Genomic DNA, 15,417 nt, shown 5'->3' on the forward strand with positions numbered 1-15,417 from the left:
CGGCCCCGCGGCGGCACAGCCCAGCCGTCCCAGGGGCCACGGAGGCGCCGAGATGAGCATCGCTGCTCCCTGGGGCGGGAAGGAGGCAGTGGTGAGCCCAGCCCTCTGCCACAGGCCCCAGCCCCGAGGGGGCACAGGGCTCTCTCGTCTGCAGGGGACCCCCCAGGTGCGCTCTGGGCAGGCGCATTTGCAGCATCGATCAAGGGGGCGGCCCGACATCACCCCGGACTAGAAGTGAGCCCACAGCGGCCTGAGGTGCCTGTGGGCACGCAGCAGGGCCAGGCGGAGACCCACGGGCGCGCCAAGCGGGGACACGTGCTGGGCCAGCCGCGCCGCAGAGGCAGGAGGGGTGGCCACCCGCAAATGTGAGAGCCGCCTCGCCGTCGCCGGGCCGACCACAGGCGCGTCCGCTGTGAGCCGCGGCGAGGTGGCGGCAGCGGCTGGGAAGGCAGGGGCAGCGTCCCGATGGTCGGCTGGGCGGAGGCGGAGCCGCTCCGCCGAGCTCCGGCTAAACGGGATGTTCCCTCAGGCCTCCCTGTGGGCTGGTCCCAGCCAAGCCGCCCGCCCCTCTTGTGGGCGCCACGTGCTTACAGGGACGTTGACGGATGCGCCGGGCAGAGCGGGGCCGTGGGCTGGGAAGGGGGAGGCCAGGGCTGCGGCCGCGGGGCCCGCTCTGTCAGGCAGGAGCTGGGGGGCCGGGAAGGGTCTGCTCCTGGCTGCTGCCCGCAACCAGAGGACCAGGACCTCCTCGGGAAGAGTAGGGTACTCAGGCTGAGTGCCCTCCACCCTGAGCCCTGAGCAGGGTCCAGGCAGCAGTGTTGGGAGCTGGCCTCCAGTTTGGAGGGGAACCGGGGGGCATGCTCCTGGAAGCGGCCCCTGGACCGCCACCCACCTCTGCTGCCCAAGCCGGGAAAGGACAACTTGCGCCTGCGGAGGCTCCTGAGGAAGACGGCCGGGAAGAGGATGGCGGGGCGGGCCCCCCGCTCTGCCCGGGCTTTCCGCACCTCCCTGTCCCCGTGAGCGAGGCCAGCGAGACCAGGAGGCCCCGAGCCCGCGCCCCACCGAGGCCCCGCGCCCAGCTGAGCCCCGCGCCCCACGAGGCCCCGCGCCCCACGAGGCCCCGCCCCAGCTGAGCCCCTGCGCCCACCGAGCCCCGCGCCCACCGAGGCCCCACGTCCAGCTGAGCCCCCGCGCCCAGCTGAGCCCTCACGCCCCACCGAGGCCCCGAGTCCCAGGGAGGCCCCACGCCCAGCCAACACCGTGCATCCCACAGAGGCCCCGCATCTGGCCGAAGCCCTGCGTCTCATGGAGGCCCCGCATCCCGAGGAGGCCCTGCGTCCAGCAGAGGCCGTGCATCCTGCTGACGCCCCGTGCCCCACCGAGGCCCCAAAGGCTGTGGCCACCACCACACCCCGCTGCCCCCCGAGCCCTGTCATCCACCACGTGGCCTCCCCCACGCAGAGGTCCACATTCTCCTTCAGCCTCACTCAGCGCAGGAGCCTGGCTTCCCACTTCAGGGCCACGGGCCCCCAGCTCACAGCCCCAGCCCAGGAACCTGCCTGGTGCCCCAGCAGCTTCACCCAGGTCGCGGCACCTACAGTGAGGGGCCGCCATGTCAGCCAAGTGCACGTCCAGCTGGTACCATCCCCGCAGGGCGGGACCCCCGAGCCCCCCCCGGCAGCCCCCCAGGATCAGCACATGGCCCCCTGCCCTCCCGGGGCTCAGCCCCTGATCCCCGTGGCCCACATCCGCCCACTGCCCATTGGGACGCAGGTGGCCAGTTCCCGGCCTGCGGCGTCCCCAGTGCCCAGGCCTCCCCCCAGCCTGCAGCCCTCGGTGCCCAGGGAGGCTGGCACCCGGGTGGTGGTGCCCATTGTGCCCACCTACTGCTCACCAGGACCCTCGCCTTTCAGGCCGGCCTCTGGGACCCCCGGAGCTGGGCGCCTGGAGGAGCCCCCCATGGCTGGCCCTGCCACTGAGGCTGAGAGAGTCTCCAGCCCCCATGGGGCCTCACCTCCTGCCCCACTGGCAGGCCCCCACCCCTGCCCGGCCCCCAGAGCCACAGCCAGGCCCCAGCTCAGCGGCTGGACGCGCCTCAAGAAGCAGCTGCTGGAGGAGCCGGAGGAGCCCCAGTTCCTGGGGCCGGAGCCCAGCCCAGGGCAGGTGGACCAGGGCAAGACCGCCCTTGCCAGCCCGGAGCCCCGGCCCCCCGCCTCCCGGGCCTCCAAGATGTGGGACGCGGTGCTCTACCGCGTGTCCACGGCAGAGTCCCGCAGCAGCCAGGCGGGGCCCGGAGCTGGGGTGAGCACCCTGGCTGGCCTCAGGCGCCTGCCCTTCCTTTATCGGCCTCGCTTCAATGCCCGGAAGCTGCAGGAGGTGGCTGCCCGACCCCCTCCTGTGACCTCCCCAGTCCTGGTCCTGAACCCCCAGCCCAAGAACTTCAACCGGACAGCAGCCGGCTGGAGGCTCCACTGAACGGCTGGGTGGCCCCAGGGCCGTGGGGTGGACGAGAGGGGCTGAGTGTCCAGATGGGAAACTGAAACCATTCAAGAGGGGAGCCTGGCGGCCTGGGGGTCTGGAGGGGCGGTGGGGCAGACAGGAGTAGGAGGGACCACAGCGGGAGAAGCGGGTTAAGCAGTGGGTTAAGAAGGGGGGTAAAAAGTGGGTTTGGACGGGCAGAGAGAGGTCTGCTTTGGGGTAGAGTGTGGGAGCTAGGGGGCGGTCACCAGCAGGGCCTGGAGGGGCCGTGGCTGTTCAGGAGGGTCTGCCCGGCCCCAGGGAGCAGGGCCGGGTTTAACCCCGGGAGCTCCGGGTGGTGAGTCCTGACATGTGCTGGGATAAGGAGGACTCTGGGGCTGCTCCCTTCTGCCTAGAAAGTGGGGGAGACTTGTGTCTCCGTGGGGGTGGGTAGTGGCTGGGGGCTTGGGCTCAGGCAGGGTCGCCTCTGTGGCCTGCCCTGGCGGCCGTGCTGCCAGAGGACGGGGCCCTGGCCAGAGCTGGGAGCAGGCCGAGGCCCGGGAGGGAGCCGGCCCCTCACTGCCGCCCTTCGCTGGGGCTCCTACTCCTCCAGACTGAGGGCAGAGCTGGGTGGGGGGACTCGCTGATGAAATGGGAGGTGGGTCTCAGCCTCGAGGCTGGATGAGGAGACGGGGAGAGCAGCCTGGCCCGGCGGCGAGGACCAGCCTTGGCCTGGACAGGTGGGGAAGGGGGCCCCGGGCCTCACGAGGCTGTGGGGCCCCAGTGTTCCCTCAGAGGGGGTCTGACCCAGGACCAGCAGTGGGGTTCTGACCAGCAGTCGGGGAGAAACAGGGAGGTGCCGGGGGCAGGACTCAGCAGGGAAGGAGGGGGTTGGCAGGGGGATGTGACGGGTGCTGTACATGGATCCTGGGACCCAGGCCACTAATAAAAGCGTGCACGATCACGCCGCAGTCGTCTTTCTGCCTCCCCAGGCGATGAGGCGGGCGGCAGCCACAGGAGCAGCTCCCACTGGGATAACAGGGAGCGCCCAAGGCTCTGGCCCCCCCAGGACCCTGAGCCCGCTGATGGGCCACCGCTCGCCCTCAGTGCCCCCAAAGGCCTCGCCTGCCCCAGCGGTGCAGACAGGGCATTGTGGCTCCTCCCAGAAGGGAGTCAGAGCTTTGCCAGAGGGAGCAGGGCAGGACCCCAGAAGGACGGAGGTGGGCAGGGGGACCAGAGGGGCAGGCTCGGGCCGGCCCTGAGCCGGGCGCTCCGCCCTCAGGAGCCTCCTCCCGGCTCCTGCCACCAGGCGCCCAGGGCGGCAAACTTCACGCATAACACATCACACGCGGGCCGCCGCTGCGGACTCACCAGGCAGAGGGGCCTAGGGCGCCGAGCCCTCGTCCACAAGCACTTTCTCGTACTTCCCGTGTCCGGCGGCCACAAACTTGTACCTCTTCCCAGACGGCGTGCTCTGCTGGGAAGGAGGCCCGCGACCAAGGTGAGAGCCGCGGAGGGAGACGGCCGCCCTCCCCGCCCGCCCGCTGGGCCCGCCCCCTGCGTGCCGCGTTCCGAGGCACCTTGACGGTGGACGAAGTCTTGGGGCCTCCTTTCTGCTCCCAGAGATCCCGCCTGCTCATGTCTCCGGCCACAATATCCTGGGGGCAGAAGGAAGCCGCTTCACAGCGGGGCCCCACCGGGGGAGCTGGGACCCCCGGACACGTCTCCCGCCAGCCTCGCGGATCCAGGGCCGCAGGGCCGGCCCACGTGCCCCCTTGCAGGGAACGCCCACGGAGGAGGCCCGGAAGCCGCGCGCCCCCAGCCCTCCCCAGGGACCAGCCCTGCGACCACCGGCCCTGCGGCCCGCTCTTCAGCCCGGACGGCCTGCGCTTGCTGTGCCGAGGGGGCCCGGCTCTGCCCCACGATGGACGCCTACCTTGCAGGGGGTGGACTTGGCAGCCGACTGAGCCTGCACCTCTCCTGTCTCCCAGCGGCTCTTAGTGCTCGCCACAGCCTTGCTGGGCAGCTCGATGGAGGGCTGGCGCGTGAGCTTGGGGGTCCTGCCTGCAGTCTGCAGAGGAGACAGGGCCATCCTCGCTCTGCTCGGGCATGGGGTTGGAGGAGCAGGGCTTGAGCGGAAGGGCCTTGGTGGATGGAGTGACAGTTGGGTGGATGGGAGTTAGCTGGGTGAAAGGGTACTGGTTGTATGGAGGTGTGTGGGTCGGGGTGAGTGGCGTTGGTTGCATAGAGGAACATCCATTGAGCAAAGAAATACTGGGTGGAAAGAAACTGGCTGAATGGAGGGGGATTGGTTGGATGGAGGGGCATAGGTTGGATGGAGGGGATCAGATTGTATGGAAGGGTGTTAGTTGGATAGAGGGGTGTGGATTAGAGGAGGGATATTGGTTGCATGGAGTCGTGTTGGTTGGATAGAGGAACATTGGTTAAACAAAGAAGCATTGCTTGGATAGAAGGCCATCGCTTGAATGGAGAAGTGTTGGTTGGATGGAAGGACGTTGGCTGGACAGAGTGGTGTTGGTTGGCTGGAGGATCATTGGTTGGATAAAGGGGTGTTGATTGCAAGGAGTGGTGTAGATTGGATGGGAGAGTTGAGTAAACATGTTAGTTGGATGGGTGGGGCCTGGGCGGTGGGTGTAAGATCAATGGAAGAACCTTGGTTGGATGGATAAAGGGCTAGATGGAAGAATGTGGAAGGGTGGAGTAGTGTTGGTCGGATGGAAGTCAGTTAGTTGAATAAAAGGGTGTTAGTTGGCTGGGGGCTGTGGGATCAGTGGAGGGACACTGGCTGGATGGAGGAAGGGCTCAGCAGAAAGTGAGGGTTCCTGTACCCACCTCGACAGCCTGGGTGTACTGCTCCAGCCGCTCATCAATCTTGGAGATGGGCAGGGCTGGCTGGGACTTCCTCACACTGTTACTGGAGGAGAGAAGGGTCTTGGCCCAGGAGCCCTCACTCAGCTTCCGGGCCTCACCTTGAGCAGCCGCCACAGCTCTCTCGGGCCCCAGATCTCCACCTCATGGACCCCCTCTTCAGCCTTCCCCTGGAGAACCCTGGGTCCTGCTTCCCCTGGAGAACCTGGGTCCTGCCTGGGAAGCAGCCAGACATACCTCTTCTTAATGGAGCGGTTCAGGGACTCGGTTCTGTCACTGAGCTGTGGAGGGCAGGCGGAGATGGAGCCTCTGAAGTCGGAGCGAGGCCCAGAGCCCCTGCCCTGCAGCTGCTCCCCCTGTGTTCCGCCCCCGCCCCAGTCCCTCTGCCCAGCTTATGCCCATCACAGGCCCTGCCGAACACCACACAGCAGGCAATCGACAGCCTGTGCAGGACAGAAGACAAAGCCTTGGTGCTTAACGTACTTTGGTGCTGGGGCTCAGGGGAGGCGAGCCCACTTCAGTCCCCTCCGAGACCAGGGGGCTGGGTGTCCTGGGCTGCTGGCAGCTCTGGTGCTGGGGCAGAACATCCAGGGTTAGGGCTGGACCACCGCCCCCTCGCCCCCCTCCTTCCCTCCCCCCCCCAGGGCCCCGGCGGACGCTGCCCCTCCCTGGGCCTCCTCGGGTCCCCTCCCGCCCTGACGTGCTCTGGTTCTGAATTCTCGGCCACAGAAGCTGGGGAGTCCAGGAACGTGCTGTTCCATCCCACGGTCACCGGCCCCACCCCACTCCGGGGCTGCAGGGGCTGTCTGCAGGTGGGGGTGATGGCTCCCTCTGGGCCGGTCCTGTGAGGCCCACAGGGCATGCAGGCAGCAGAGAAAGAGCCAGCCCGGGGCCAGAGTGCCACCCAGACCTGTGGGAGCCCCGCACCTGCACCGCTGCCTCCGTGGCCTCTGCCAGCCCTGGGCTGCCCTGCCCGGGCTCCTTGGGCCCAGTGGGCTCTGAGGGTTCTGGTGCCAGCCCCTCCCGGGACTCCGAGTCAGGGCTCAGATGCAGCTCCTCCAGACCGACCTCAGCTGGGCTCAGCTCGTCGCCTCCGTGGCCCCCAGAGGTGCCCTGGCGGGGCCTGTGGTCGTGGGAGAGGCAGTCCTATCAGTTAAAGGTCAGCTGATGGTTTGTTTTGAGGGCCTCCCCAGGTCCCCCTTGGTTTCCCCGTCTGTAAGTTGGGGCCCTCAGACCAGCTAAGTGCCAAGGAATCTCAAGACCCTGGCGTCTTTGGAGAAGTGAGGCCAAGGACCTCAGCGTCTGCCCCGTGGTGACCAGTGCCCACTGCCCCGTGGACAGAGGGCCACCGGCTCACTGAGGCTACTCCCAGGCCCCAGGCCGGGCCCGTGTCCTGCTTGCCAGCGTCTGCCTGGCCGGCCTGGGCGGGGCCCCTGCTCCTGCCTGCACTGTGTGGGGGCAACAGGCCTGGGCGTCCAGGAGGCCTGAGGAGGGGTCTGAGGGGGGTTTGGGGGCTGGTGCAGTGGGAGACAAGGCGAGAACTGGGGTCACAGCCGGGATCACAGCCCAGAGGAGCAGGCCGGACATGGCTGGCGGGGGCAGGGGAGACCGGCCGCTGGCAGCCCGTGCGGGTCTGCATTTGAGCGGGACTGAACCTGGAGAAGAAGATGGGAAAGGTTCGCATTTTCCGTGATTTCAGGCCCCATGGTGTTCGTGCCAGCCAAGACCCAGACCCACCACCCAAGGTGCGCCGGGGTCGGAGCCAGCAGCAGGCTCACAGAGGCCCATTCAGCCCCGGCTGCGGGCTGCCAGGCAGGTGCGGGGGGGCAGGGAGGACTGGCGCCCAGGAGGGTCCACAGAAGAGCCATAGTGCCCCCTGCTGGTGGCCGGCAGCCAGGGACAAAGGGAGCCGGCGGCCACTCCAAGACCAGTGGGGATGGGCCTCCCTGCTGCCCCCGACCCCAGCTCAGAAATGCAGGGTGCGCCCCGGCCCGCAGAGACGGGGGGAGCCGAGGCCTGGAGGGTGGTCCTGGCCAGAGGGCCACAGCAGGACCAGGGCCCCGCCAGGCAGCCAGCCCTGGGCGTGGGGGCCTCTTGCAGGAGGACCGGGGTGACTGAGTGGTGGTGGGGGTGGTCTTAGTGAGAGCTCGGGGTCTTAGGGACCTCGGGGTGGGGGGCACCGGAGATGGCCCGGGGAGGGTGCCAGGGACCCAAGCACAGAGCTCCCGAACCCATCTGGGCCCTGACCACGACCGAGGGCCTGGAGCCCGGCTCAGAGCCCCCGAGGCGGGTGGGGGCGAGGCCCCCTCCCCCGCGCCAGCCCAGTTCAGCGTCTGTGCATCTGGAAAGCTTGTCCCCCAGGCCGCCTCAAACATCTGGAAATACCTGCTCCCCTCCGTGGGAACAGAGCGCGCTGCCCCCAGGGAGGAAGGGGCCCGGGGGCGCGGGGCCTCCCTGACGTCAGCGGGCTGCACACGTGCTGATCGGGCCGCAGCTGGTCTGGACGGGCCGGGGCCCTGGGAGCCCGGAGCGAGCCCCACCCGCCACCCCCGTCTCGCTCTCTTCCTCCTCCTGCCCCCACAGCCGCAGGGACGTTTTGGGGGGCTGCTGGGGAGGGGCACAAAGGGCACGGCCCAGACACGGGTTAGGGGGCTGGAGGGAGCCCGCTGCCCCCAGGCTGTGACCCCCGCTTGCCTGCTGTCCTCCTGCGTCCCCTCCGGACTCACGCCCCGAGAGGGGTCCCCAGCATCCGGGGTCTCTCCAGCTCCCCATTGCTGCTGCCGCTGCTGCTCTGGCTTCTGGGACCAGTCGCCAAAGCCCTCGTCCTCATCCAGTTCAGGGCCCTCCGAGGGCTGCGGGCTGAGGCTGGAAGAGCAGGCAGGGTCTCAGGGCCAGGCTGGAGGTGGGCCGGGGGCTCTCAGACCCTGGGCACCAAGCGTGGGAGACCCCGTCTGCACAGACGCAGCACTCCACTGCTGGGCTGGGTCTCCCCCCTCAGCCTGGGGTGCCCCGAGTGCTGGGCCGGGGCTCCCCCCTCAGTCTGGGGCTCCCCGAGTGCTGGGCTGAGTCTCCCCCCTCAGCCTGGGGCTCCCCCCTCAGCCTGGGGCTCCCCGAGTGCTGGGCTGGGCCTCCCCCCTCACCCTGGGGCTCCCCGAGTGCTGGGCCGGGGCTCCCCCCTCAGTCTGGGGCTCCCCCTTCAGCCTGGGGCTCCCCGAGTGCTGGGCCGGGCCTCCCCCCTCAGTCTGGGGCTCCCCGAGTGCTGGGCTGAGTCTCCCCCCTCAGCCTGGGGCTCCCCGAGTGCTGGGCTGAGTCTCCCCCCTCAGCCTGGGGCTCCCCGAGTGCTGGGCTGGGCCTCCCCCCTCACTCTGGGGCTCCCCCCTCAGCCTGGGGCTCCCCGAGTGCTGGGTCGGGCCTCCCCCCTCAGCCTGGGGCTCCCCGAGTGCTGGGCCGGGGCTCTCCCCTCAGTCTGGGGCTCCCCGAGTGCTGGGCTGAGTCTCCCCCCTCAGCCTGGGGCTCCCCCCCTCAGCCTGGGGCTCCCCCCCTCAGCCTGGGGCTCCCCGAGTGCTGGGCCAGGCCTCCCCCCTCAGTCTGGGGCTCCCCGAGTGCTGGGCTGAGTCTCCCCCCTCAGCCTGGGGCTCCCCCCCTCAGCCTGGGGCTCCCCGAGTGCTGGGCCAGGCCTCCCCCCTAAGCCTGGGGCTCCCCGAGTGCTGGGCCGGGGCTCCCCCCTCAGTCTGGGGCTCCCCGAGTGCTGGGCTGAGTCTCCCCCCTCAGCCTGGGGCTCCCCCCCTCAGCCTGGGGCTCCCCCCCTCAGCCTGGGGCTCCCCCCTCAGCCTGGGGCTCCCCGAGTGCTGGGCCAGGCCTCCCCTCAGTGGGCTCCGAGTGCTGGGCGGGGCTCCCCCTCAGTCTGGGGCTCCCCGAGTGCTGGGCTGAGTCCCCTCAGCCTGGGCTCCCCCCCTCAGCCTGGGGCTCCCCGAGTGCTGGGCAGGCCTCCCCCCTCAGTCTGGCCCCGAGTGCTGGGCTGAGTCCTCCCCCCTCAGCCTGGGGGCTCCCCTCCCCCTCAGCCTGGGGCTCCCCGAGTGCTGGGCTAGTCCGGCCTCAGCCTTCCCCCCTCAGCCTCGAGTGCTGGGGGCCTCCCCCGCAGCTGGCTGGGCCGGGGCTCCCCCCTCAGTCTGGGGCTCCCCAAGTGCTGGGCTGAGTCTCCCCCCTCAGCCTGGGGCTCCCCCCCTCAGCCTGGGGCTCCCCGAGTGCTGGGCCAGGCCTCCCCCCTCAGTCTGGGGCTCCCCGAGTGCTGAGCTGGGGCTCCCCCCTCAGTCTGGGGCTCCCCGAGTGCTGGGCTGAGTCTCCCCCCTCAGCCTGGGGCTCCCCCCCTCAGCCTGAGGCTCCCCGAGTGCTGGGCCAGGCCTCCCCCCTCAGTCTGGGGCTCCCCGAGTGCTGGGCCGGGGCTCCCCCCTCAGTCTGGGGCTCCCCGAGTGCTGGGCTGAGTCTCCCCCCTCAGCCTGGGGCTCCCTGAGTGCTGGGCCGGGCCTCCCCCCTCAGCCTGGGGTCCCCAAGTATGGGTGAGGAGGCCCCCTCTGCCCCCTCAGCTGAGCCGGCGAGGTCTGGCACCAGGCTGCTTCCCGGGGTGCCCGGCCGGGTGGTCTCTGCTGGGATGGGGACCTGGCTGGAAGGGCCTTGGCCGCTACACCACCACCCCCGCAGCTGCTGACTCAGGGAAAATGGAGCGACAGGGCCGGGGCGGGGGGGACGTTATTGGAAAAACAGCCCAGCCCAGCCGCAGCGGCCTCCTGGGCCCCGGGAGGGGATGAGCCGGCCTCGGCCGCCAAGTTGGACGTGGCCTCCGTGAGTCACTGGCTGCAAGGAGTGGGGCAGGGGGCTCGGGGCCCAGGGCCCCACAGCTGCGCTCAGAATCGGTCCAAGCAGGGGGACCGAGCAGGGGGACGGGGGCTGAGTCAGGGCCCCGGGAGGCTGGTGGGGAGGGGTCAGCGGCCCACGTCCAGCAGCACTCCCTGGCCCCTTTGTGCTGCAGTGACCCTCACCCCGAGGACGTCCCCACCATGCCCAGGCCCCGGGGCGGCTTCCCCCTGCCTCCTCATCCCCTCTGCTCTGGGGCCTCCAGCCCTGGAGGGGGCCTGATGCCCAGAAGCCCCCTCTGCCCAGCAGTGCAGGACGGGCGAGCTGGCGGGGGGCGGCTCACAGCTTCTCCTGCTCTGACTGCTCCGGGGACAGGCTTCCTTCATCTTCGTCTTGAGCCCGAAGCTGTCGCTCCCTGTCGCGCCGGCGCCGCTCGCAGGAGGCCTCCTCTTCCTCCTCCACACTCCACTGAGCGGCGAGCCTAGGGGAGCGAGAAAGGGTCACCTCGGGGCCTCTGCCTCCCACCCAAGCAGGCCAGCTGGGGACCCTCGAGGCCTCAGTTTCCCCATTTCTAAAGCAGAGGCCACGAGAGAGGGTCAGGAAAGGTGACTTCGGCCAGTGGAGCTGGCCTCTGGACGCCCACGTGCCTCCTGGTGACGAGGGCCTACAGTCAGATGGGCCTGGGGAGCCCCAGGGACGGGGCCAGGCCCTCCGCCCCTGCCAGCAGCAGGGCTCCCTGGCCCTCATCACAGCCAGACACCGGCCAGTGCAGCTCCGGCTCCAGGCAGGGCCCAGCAGCACCTCACCTCTGGCCGAGGTGCGGAGAGCTGGCTGTGGCCGCCGGAGGGCTGGTGAACCTCCTTCTCCCTGAGTCAAGTGGCCGTAGCCTCGGTCAGTCGGGTACTGGTAGCCTGGGCGGGCCAGGCCAGCGGCAGCCCAGCCCCTCAGGAGACCCTCTTGGGCAGGGGGCAATCATTCCTGCCTGCCCCCCACCCCCAACCATGAGTAAAAGGCATTGGGAGAGGGAGGCCCTATTAAAGGACCTGGGAGGGGCTGCCTTCTGCTGGGGCTGAACCCCTCAGCCCACCCAGCGCCACCCTCTACCCCAGGCCCCGGTGCGGGCTCACTCCAGACCATGCTGTCCACGAGAAACTGAGGCCCATGCAGAGCCAGGCCCTGGAGAGCTTCCGCCTGCAGGCCTGCTGAGCCCCAGCGTTTCTGGGGTCCCTCACCCAGGCTACACTGGGAGGCCTGAGGCTGGAGGCCCAGGGCCTGGCCACCCCGGCCCCAGCCCAGCTCTCGAGCTGCTGGCACCTAGTGGGCACCGCAGGCCCCGGCCAGCCTGCCGGCCCCGGCTCCCCGGGAGCCCAAGAGGAGGGTCTCAGCGCCCCCCTGCTGTGTCCCCCGCCTGACCCCACAGCCCGCTCCTCCAGGGCCCCGTCCCCTGCCCAGGGTGGGCCGGCTCTGTGGTCTCGGCAGGCCTGCCAACACATGATCTAATCTCTCCTAGGTCTCCCCGGAGCTTCCTCGACAAAAGCCAGGCCCCTCCACAGCCCCAGCTCCAGGCCCACTCCCCCCCGCGGCAGCCGCAGGGGACCCCAGCCGTGCAAACCAGCCCCCCGCTCAGACCTCGGCGCCCCCCGCCCGCCCACCCCCACGCCTCAGAAGTGCCTTTGACTCCCCCTGAGCTCCGGGGAGCCCCTAATCCCCCACACCTGGCCCCATCACACTGCCGGCAGAGCCAGCCTCCCGCCCCAGGCCCTCGGCGGGGGGCTGGGGGCCGCGTCCTGTTAGGGGGAAGAGCCTGGGTGATTCTGAGGATGGGGGGCTGGGGTCCAGGGGTCCTCCCTCCGGTGAGCACGCACAGCCCCCCAGGCCGAGGGTGGGAGACGAGCGGGGCCGGGCTCCCGGCTGTGGGTTGGAGAGGTGTCCACAGACCCCTCCTGGAGGCGCCGGGGCTGGGGAGCTCCTCGGAGGGGCGAGACCAGCCATGGTCCCCCTCGCTGCTGTGCACACGCGCTCATGGTGTGTTCGTGTGGGGCTGAGTGTGTGTGCGTGGGCCCCGGTGGGCTGGTGAGTGCACCCAGGTGGGGCCTCTCTCAGGCTGTAACTCCAGCCCCCTCCCCAAGCCTCGGGGACCCTTCTCCGGCACAGCTAAATGCAGAGGCCAGGCAGACTGCTCACCCGCAGTCGGGCCGTGTGTCCCAGCCACCAGGCCCCACGCCGCCTGCGCCCCATCCTGGTCCCAGGCCCGCCAGCACGACGGCCTCCCTGCCACACACACGGTGGGTGCACACACCTCCTCCTGAGCCGGACCCTCGGGCCCACGTGGGTCCCAGAACCCCACACCGGGGGTCCACGTGCCACAAGACCCAGGCACAGGAACCAGGTGAGGGCCAGGTGGCAGGCCCGGCCGCCCCCCAGCCCAGCCAGGGTGCCCCAGCCCGTGTTTACTGTTCCCGCCATCGTCCTGACAACGGCGCTGGCCCGAGGCCAAGGCATGTTTTCTGAGAACTGTGCTCCTGAGAAGAGGCCCCTCCGAAGGTCAGCCCTGCTCCCGGCGGTCCGCACGTGACTCCCCAGCCCTTGGGCAGGGACAGAGCGGGGGACGAGGGGTAGGGAGCTCGGGGGGCTCCCTGCAGCCCCTGCCGGGGGTGGGGGGGGGGAGAGAGGCCTCGCTGCCCCGGGCCCTGACCCGCGGCGCGGGCCCCTTCCCTCCGGCCCCCCTCCCTCCGCCCCAGGATGTGAGTCATGGGGCCCGGGCCCCTCCCATGACCTCACCCCCTCGCTGTTCCGCAGCTGGGCCGCGTTCTGGGAACTGAGAGGGGGGCGGCTCTCCTGGGGTGGGGTGGGGGCCTCTGGCCTGGGAAGGCGCCCCCGGCCGGCGGCCCAGACCCCTTGGCACGCCAGGCGGAGCTGTCAGGATGCTGGCGCGGCCGCCCGTGGCCCTGGCTCGGCCTGCACGCAGCTGCGAGGGATTTGGTGTTCCTGCACAAACGCAATTATCTCCTTCCTGCGTCTGCTCTGGCTCCGGGCGCGCCCAGGGCTCAGCCCCAGGGGCCGCGGAGCGGGGCTCCGCTCCCCAGCCCGGTCACGCTCCACTGAGCAGCCTCGCCCCTCCAGGCGCATGAGCTGTGCAGGCCCCCGTTCTCAGCAGGGGTCCCCAAGTCCAGCGGCCGCCCCCGCTGGCCACGTCCTCCGCCTCGGGGGCCCCTCCTCCCCTTCCTCCGCAGCCCCCCGGTCTCCACCGAGGCTCCGGCGGTGCCAGGCCTGCTCTGGTCTCCCTGGCCTGCCTGGCGGCTCCAGAAGGCAGTCAAGCCTCGGTCCCGTCTCAACTCTGCCCCCTGCAGACAGCTCCTGTCCGCCCCCCACCTTCTGCCCGTCTCCGGGAGCCTAAAGCTCAGCTCAGAGTCCCAGGAAGGCCCAGGGGCTTAGCTGGGGGCCTGGGGCCCGGGGAAGAATGGCCAGGCTGGGCCAGGCTGACGTGGGGGCTTTTCCCTCTAGAGATCCGCAGGGCACCCTCCTGACCACTGTCCCCTGGACACTACGGGCAGGAGTCCTGGGGAGCTGGGATGGTCAGCCCGTGTGCCTGTGACCACCAAGGCGTCCGGTCCCATCAAGTGACCCCCTTCCCCGGGCTTTCGTTCGCCCAGGTGGACGCCGCAGAGCAACCGGCGCCTCGAGTGACCACAGAGCCCACGCGTGCAGGGACGGAGTGTGGAAGGACCTGGAGAACACTCAGCCCGGGGGGGGCTGCACGCACCCCCAGCCAGCCGGTCTTAGAGGAGGGGCGGGGCCCAGCCGGGGGCTCGGGGTGGGGCGGGAGGCTGGGCAGCACCCGCGCCCCACGACTTGAGGGGAGCCGCTCCCTGGGTGCAGCTCAAGGAGGGTCCGCAGGGGGCCAGGGTGCCGTGGCAGCTTGAGGGCTGAGCCGGGAGCATGCAGGAGACCCAGGCAGGCAGGTGGCGCAGGGTGAGGGCGGTCGCCCCGGTGGGGGGCTGGCACAGAGCGGCGGGCCATCAGGCCCCCACCCTCCTGACCACCCTAGCGCGGGTCCAGCCCCTCCTATCCCACCCCCACACCCAGCAGCACCTTCCTGGGTGTGTCTGCACCGCTGGGGCGACTTAGATCAGGGAGACACCTCACAGGGCCAGCCCCAAGCCCTGTTCAGGGACGCTTAGCAGGTGGCCTTGAGCTTGGGTCTAGAGGGTGAGAGCAGGGGTCTGAGAGGCGGACCTCAGAGGCTGAGGGAAAAGCAGAGATGGGGGGCGGGAGAGCTGAGTGGCCAGGCTGGGGCAGGGGGTGGGGGTTGTGTCTGAGAGGCAGCGCCCTTGTCCCCTGGGGGGAGTCAGGTGAGCCCGCAGCGGCACAGGTGGTGTCAGACCAGCTGGGCTGCGAGGAAGGGGCAGACGTGGTGGGGAGCTGGCAGGCAGAAGGCAGAGGGGCTGCAGGGCAAAGGGACAGGCATCCAGAGCTCCCCGGAGGCGGGACGCGGGAACCTGGGAGGCGTCAGCCTGGGGGGCACCGGGATCTTGGAGAAACAGGCAGTGGGGCGGGAAGCAGACGGGGTGCCCCGGCCCCCCCGGGGATGAGCAGCCCCTAGGGTGGCCAGGGGAACCGGGAGAGCGATAAGCTGGGGGTGCCAAGCTCCTGGCAACCGTGGGCAGAGCCCCTCCTGCCGCCTTCCCTCCGGCCCCGCCCACCCCACGGGCACCTCCAGGGCCTGCTGTCCACAACTGAGGCCCAGCCACCACCACCAGCCACCACTGGGGGCCTCAGGGTGCCCCCTTTGCTGAGGTGTGGGGTGCCAGCTCTTCCTGACTCTCCCCACGGCTGTACCCCTAGCACCGGGGGGCGGGACCCGGAGCAGGACTCAGGGCCGGGGGTGCCGCGGGAGTCCCGGCAAGACTGAGTGCAGAGGCTGAGCTGTGGGCCTCGGGAGACGAAGGGTTCCGAGCAGGGGATGGGAGGTGGGGAGCCTGTTGCAGCCGTTGGGGTGACCGCGGAGGCCTCAGGGATGCGGAAGGTGGGCTGTTGGCCCCCCAGGGGCAGGGAGGGCCCAGGCCGCCTCGGCAGGGGCAGCTGCCGGCCCCTAGGGAGGAGCTGTAGCTCTGCCCCTCTGACCTTCCTCCCGAGCCAGACCCCAGGACCAGTCTCCAGCTCCCCAGCTGTGAAAAGGGGTGTTGACCCCACTTGGCAAGGTGAGAACTGAGGACAGCC

The 15,417-nt window shown here is 70.2% G+C and overlaps 1 protein-coding gene across 13 annotated transcripts in view; it reads right to left on the reverse strand.

Moving 5' to 3' along the window:
* Positions 1-15,417, reverse strand: part of LSP1 (lymphocyte-specific protein 1) — a 41,238-nt gene that overhangs the window by 4,926 nt on the left and 20,895 nt on the right. For 7 of the 13 annotated variants that reach the window (XM_018042943.1, XM_018042945.1, XM_018042941.1 and 4 more), the window contains exons 2-10: positions 10,541-10,678; positions 8,041-8,211; positions 6,274-6,469; positions 5,830-5,919; positions 5,584-5,627; positions 5,311-5,392; positions 4,394-4,528; positions 4,038-4,115; positions 3,829-3,934 (exon numbers count right to left, since the gene is read on the reverse strand). In XM_018042943.1, the coding sequence (XP_017898432.1) occupies positions 3,842-3,934; positions 4,038-4,115; positions 4,394-4,528; positions 5,311-5,392; positions 5,584-5,627; positions 5,830-5,919; positions 6,274-6,469; positions 8,041-8,211; positions 10,541-10,678 (1,027 nt within the window). In that variant the 3' untranslated portion in view covers positions 3,829-3,841. Of the gene's footprint in view, positions 1-1,152; positions 1,595-3,828; positions 3,935-4,037; positions 4,116-4,393; positions 4,529-5,310; positions 5,393-5,583; positions 5,628-5,829; positions 5,920-6,273; positions 6,470-8,040; positions 8,212-10,540; positions 10,679-12,496; positions 12,780-15,417 lie in introns of those variants that run through there. The other 6 variants (XM_018042944.1, XM_018042939.1, XM_018042938.1 and 3 more) reach the window with 3 other exon arrangements.

The sequence above is a fragment of the Capra hircus genome, chromosome 29, assembly GCF_001704415.2.
Source record: "Capra hircus breed San Clemente chromosome 29, ASM170441v1, whole genome shotgun sequence".
Lineage (NCBI taxonomy): Eukaryota > Metazoa > Chordata > Mammalia > Artiodactyla > Bovidae > Capra > Capra hircus.